Genomic DNA, 6,000 nt, shown 5'->3' on the forward strand with positions numbered 1-6,000 from the left:
ACTCTAAAAAAAGTAGATATAATTCGAGTTGCTAGAATTAATTCTAATTTTGGCCAAAAATTCTTTTGATAACCACTTCTAAAGACAATTGAACACTGATTTTCGTTTTCCCTTTCTTGATCCTAATTCTGTTTCCCCCATTTTGTCTCCTAACCCCTTCCCCCAACTTGGCAAAGTTATTTTTTTTCATAGAATTTAAGAATTAATGAAGAGTTTCTTTGCACTATCCAAACAAAAAAATTCAATTGAAAATTTTGAAATGCCTCTAATTTTCAATTATATCTATCCAAACTCTTTCTTAAAATTTTGGACACAAATGTGTGTTAAAATGTAGATTCTAATTATTAGGTTATATGTAGGTGTAGATGAATCATGTTGGATTGACAACTATAGTAAATGTTTTTTGATAAAATAATTTAGTAACTAGAAATTCACATCTTGGGATGAATAAGTAGAGAATTCTAAATTTGAAGTTCGGCCCCTACATTTATAATGTGATATCTCTAACTGGGTTATGATAATGGGAATATACTCCATTTATTTGTGTTTTAGTACACCATTCCTTATAAAAAAAATGAGGCCTGATCCACATCAAATTAAGGCATGCAGGAAATGATTAAAGCTCACAATGATTATTTCATCTAAAAAAAGGTCTATAATTGTACATAATTGCAACCCAAATGACACTTGATAAACCTAAAATCACGGCTAAACTAATCTAATCACAAGCCACTAATCACTTGATGACATTTTAGTTATGCTTTTGCAATCTAAAATAATAAAAATTAGGTAGAGTAAGACAAGCAAACATTCCAAATTGTACAAAGTACAAACAGAGAAAAAAGTATTGAAAGAAGGTTGGAAATCAAATCCAGAGGGAAAACAAAACAAGCAAAATCTAACATATTTCCCTTTTCATAGTTTCTAATTAATTATAACTAATTCAACATGAAACAAATTAACTAGAAATCAATTTTACATTATATCATAATCATCACAAAGGGACATTAGAAATTGTTGCTCCTCCTTTTTTCTTATAAAAAAAAACTCGGCATATCTGAGGAGTTCAATCCCACCGTCGGTTTACGAGGCGCGCCATTTAAAGAAGTTCGGTATGGACTAGACCACCGAAATCGTTGCTCCTCTCTTGATATTATCCATGTTGGTAGTTTCATAGACAGGTAAACCACTTGAATAGTGACTCAATTCATAGTTTTGCAATTCAAACAGATCAGAACTTGAATCACTTTCAGCACCATCATCAATTTCATTGAATTTTCTTATAACCTTTTCCTCTTCTACTGCTAAGAATTTTTTGTCCACCAACTGTTTGTAGTTATTATCCAACAAAGTTGAGTCTCTCTTTTTCTTATCATCCCAACAAAACTCACTTTGCAAAGTGTTTGATGGTTTCTTGAAAGAAAATTCATTCTTTTGATCAGATAATAAGGTTTTGAATTCCTTGCACCCTTTTGTTGGAGTTTGTACATAAGGAGGAGTTCGAAAACCCGAGTTTAAAGAGTAAATAGTCCTTGAATCTGCAGTGCTAGAGCTTCTGAAATGACTAATGCTACTTCTTCTCCTTCTTCTTCCACCGGGACTCTCGTCTTCGTCTTTCATGGATTGTGAACTTGATTTTGATTTCTTCTTTTTAGATGTTGATTGATTGAAAAGAGAGTTCAAGAAACTTGCGAGTCGACCACCCGGTGAACTAGGTTGTTTGTTGTGTTTCTTCTCTTTCACTTGTTTTTGATCAACCCCTCCATTAAATTGTTGTGGAAGTAAGCTTCTCATTGGCATGTCTAAGCTTATTCTTCCTTTATGTCCAAACCTTTCTTCTCTTACCATCTTTTGTGTGGAGCCAGTAGTGTATCCAATAACTTCATTGTATCCTGAGAAGTATCTTGATGCTTCAAACACATCAAGTTCACCAGAATCATTTCTTCTGTGGAATGATCTCTTGTGATTCATTTCTTGGTCTACAATAAGTCCTGCTAGGGACATGGTGCAGTGAGTCTTTTTTATGGTTTTTGCAAGTTTTGAAACTTGAATCAAGTTATGCAAAAGTGTTTGTTTAGTAGAGGGTGAAGTATGATGAGGAATATGCTACAAGAGGATGAAGCTATTTCAAGAATGGTAAGATGATATCAAAGGGTTTGAAATGATTGAGAGTAGTGTAGTATGATGGTCAGTTTAGAATAATCAAACATTAACTCTAGCCATGATTTTATATGATGAGGAGGAGTTTTGTGTGGGACCAACATGATGTGAATATGTGAATTAAATTCTCACAATTCCGATCAAATGTATTTTTGGTGTTCGACACGTGTTGTTGTTCAACACTAATACTGATCATGTAGTTACATTTAATCACTTCTATATTTTAAAATTAATATTAATCATTGAAGCACTGACATAAACTCCAACATCAGACAAAACATTGACACTAACACACCAATAATAATTTGAGAAAATGAATCAATTGAATTGAATCACATGTATTGTGTCAATGTCCGGTATGCCTTCGATCACACGTTCACATTGGCACATAGACCACACAAGACATATACTACGTAGTGTCATGTCCGGTGTATGTGTCCGTGTTAGCATAAAGAAGAAAGTGAGGTATATATAAGTGGGAAACAGTGATTTAATCCATCTGATGCTTTAAACACCAGAAGTTTGTGTTAGAGATTGTGGGGAGCAAAGAGCTGTGTTTCATTGGATTCTATATGTTTCAATTGGTTTGAAATGGAATTTGAGTGTCGAGTGGTTGTTTGCTATGGATATCCATCAATTGGTCATGGTCATGTGGCCATGATGATCATGTATATGTATGTACATAATACAATCTAACAAACCATACTATGTTTATATCATTATACAGATGAACAATAATTATCACTTAGATCCCACCATAATTTTGAGAGCTTCAAAGTCACTCTAAAACAAATTAAAAGTAATTGCTTGGAGAGTAATTTCTTTTGACTATGATAGATTTACTATGGCCCATTAATATCTCAATGCCTCCTCTTTATGTTAATTTCATAACAAAGAACTTTTAATTTTCATCATATTAAGTCACTATTAGTGGTTAATATTTCAATTTCCAACTACTGGCAGGTCCAAATATAGAGCTATAGCTATAATAGTAGAAACATAGATAGTTTAATTAAGATAAGAAGATAGAAAATGTCTTGAGTCTTATCATATAAATCATTAAAATTAAATTTCAATTTTTTTGTATAAGTATCATCATGTGGAAGGTAATATGTCATGAACCCACCAAAGGAGCAAAGAATAATGGTGGTATAGCCTTTTTCAGTGCAAAGAACTTTATGAACTACACACACATGCATACTTAGTATAATCAACTTTATTTAAAATAGTATAATCAACTTTAATTTTCTTTTTGACTTATTTTCATGTAACGTCTGTCCTTTATTATATAGTTAATGTCTGATTTTTGTCCTCTAATAACTTTTTTAACGAATCTGATTGCTCAACTTTTAATTAAACTGTTACAAATAATAGGTTCCTCTCTATATATCATTTTTATTTTGAATTATTAAAAACTCTTAAATTTTCAAAATTTGTTAAAAAATTTGATAAATTGAATCGATTAAAATTATTTTAAATATTTTTCTACCCAAAGATCTCTCATAAAAAATATTAAATTTCACTCAAAATATAAAAAAATTCCAACACCTTGCAAAATCATTTAAATTTTATCATTCTTTCACTAAATTTCAAACCACTAATAATCTAAACTAAAAAATTATTTCATATCTTAAGTCTGTCGACTGTCGTAACAATACTCATTCCAAATCAAATTTCGGTCATTTTTATAAGGAACACTTTGAAAAAATCGCACAAACCAATTAAACACATTGTAATTAAATGGTTATTTTCATTTAATACTCAAATAAATTTAAATTTATTTCATGTATACCCTTATTTAATTACTCTTAATTCAACTAACTTATTTATTTTTAATATTCTCTCATAATAAATAAGGACATAAGTGAAATTAAAGGTTTAAAACATTTGAAAATTGGTCAAATTTTCTTATAAAAATGACCAATTTTTTTTTCCAAAAATGTTTATTATAAAAAGGACACGTCGACAGGAGGGAGTATAAGCAAAAAGAGTACCGCTATATGGTACGACTAACTCGGTGCACGAACCGCACGACATGTTCAACCGCATGCAATTTTCTTTGTTAATGGGCTGATATATGTTGTTTTGTGTGTTTAATATACATGTATAAAAATTAAAAAACTAAACAATTATCAAATTAAAAAATATCAAACATATCCAAGAAACAAACGGTGATGTGATGGATGGCTGTAAGATATCCACCGTTCAATATTAGTGGGTGAGGTAAGGCTTTGGAGAACACAGTAAGTGAAAACATGTTTGTGGTTTCTCATATAATAATCAAGCTGAGATAAAATTTGTCATTTTGAGTGAAAATTTTAAGAAAAGTAAAGCAAAATACAACCTTAACTTGGGTCGTACAATATTGACGACAAAGTGTGTCGTACATTTAAGCATTTCCCAAGCAAAAAAGACCATGTTTTGTGGACATGAACATAAACAAATCTAACTTTATCATCATATTTAATGTTGTAAGTATTAAAATACCTTCAATTAATGTTCTCATAAAATAAAAATAATAAAAAATAATTGTTTGGAAAATGCTATTGTCTTTTATTACAAAAAATATAAATGAGGTTAATTAACTTTGAATTAACCAAAACATTGAGCTAAACTTGTTAATGAGTTCACCCTAAGACAAATCATTCAGAAGAACCCAAATTTGATTTCGAGTAGGAACATTTTTTAGACAGACTTTACTTACCTCGTGGTCGAATTTTGAATTATCGAATCACTTTTCCTTTAGAAAACAGATGATTAATACCATAAAAAACTTTGCACTATCAATGATAGATATTAATGAAGTAGCAAGGCTAAAATTGTGTTGCAATTTTATAACATCAAAATATTGTTGGCCGATTTTCTTATGAAACCACTTTCTTAAAGGCCATACTTCTATGAAAATTTGGTTCCCTCATATACTTTTTCTAGTATCCCAAAGTTCACCCATCATTCACGTTGATTGGAACCCCCTACTATCGTTTGGATAAAATATAATACTGATTACTGATGAATGGTAAAGTCTAATGTTCACGAGTGACTTAGAAATTTTCAAATTACAGTAGAGCAACTTTTATGTGTAGTTTTTCGGTAATTTTGGGAGCTGCAATGCATGCAGCATGCTATTGAAATATAGTTTTAAGAGGCTAGATAAATTTATTATGTAACTCCATTTACATGATTTGGTCCTTTTAAAAATTTCAACATGGTTATATATTGATAAAATATGAACTCAAGATGGTTGCTTGTAGGGGTGTGCATGGTTTGGAAACCACACCACACCACACCTAACCTAATTGATGGTTTTGGTTCTAAACCAAAACATTTTCAATGACAAATCGGTTATTTTTTAAAACTAATTTGGATTTGGTTATTAATCAGATCGAAACCAATTTATAACCGGTTTGTAATAAAATTTAGGTTATTCACACGATCCAATTTTAAAGAGGTTTTTTACTTAAACTAATTTTTTTTATTAGTTGATTAAAAAAAATAGATTTATTAATTATTTTAAAAACATAATTTTTCATTAATTTTATGATTGAATTGGTTTATAATCAACCCACAAAGTTTTTTTTCTAAACCCAAATTATTTTTTACTTAGCCGAAAACTTGTTTTTTATATTGTTTTAAAAAAAAAAATTATTATTTAAAAAAAGAGTAATTTTTAAAATTAAAAAAATCTGATTTTTAAATACAAAAGAAACTAATATTTATTATAGGAAAAAAATTAAAATACGAAACTTTTGAAAACTAAAAACATTAAAAACTGATTTTTTAGTTATTTTTAAAAAAACTGATTTTTTTAATTATTTTTAAAAAACTGATTTTTTTAAAAAC

The 6,000-nt window shown here is 29.5% G+C and overlaps 1 protein-coding gene across 1 annotated transcript; it reads right to left on the bottom strand.

Moving 5' to 3' along the window:
• Positions 1 to 616: 616 nt before the first annotated feature.
• LOC123911544 (protein BIG GRAIN 1-like E) lies at positions 617 to 2,726 on the bottom strand. Its single transcript, XM_045962981.1, has one exon. It carries the CDS (start codon positions 2,002 to 2,004, stop codon positions 1,120 to 1,122), a length of 885 nt encoding a protein of 294 aa, XP_045818937.1. The 5' UTR covers positions 2,005 to 2,726; the 3' UTR covers positions 617 to 1,119.
• Between the last annotated feature and the right edge of the window lie 3,274 nt (positions 2,727 to 6,000).

This window comes from Trifolium pratense, linkage group LG2 (genome assembly GCF_020283565.1).
Source record: "Trifolium pratense cultivar HEN17-A07 linkage group LG2, ARS_RC_1.1, whole genome shotgun sequence".
NCBI lineage: Eukaryota > Viridiplantae > Streptophyta > Magnoliopsida > Fabales > Fabaceae > Trifolium > Trifolium pratense.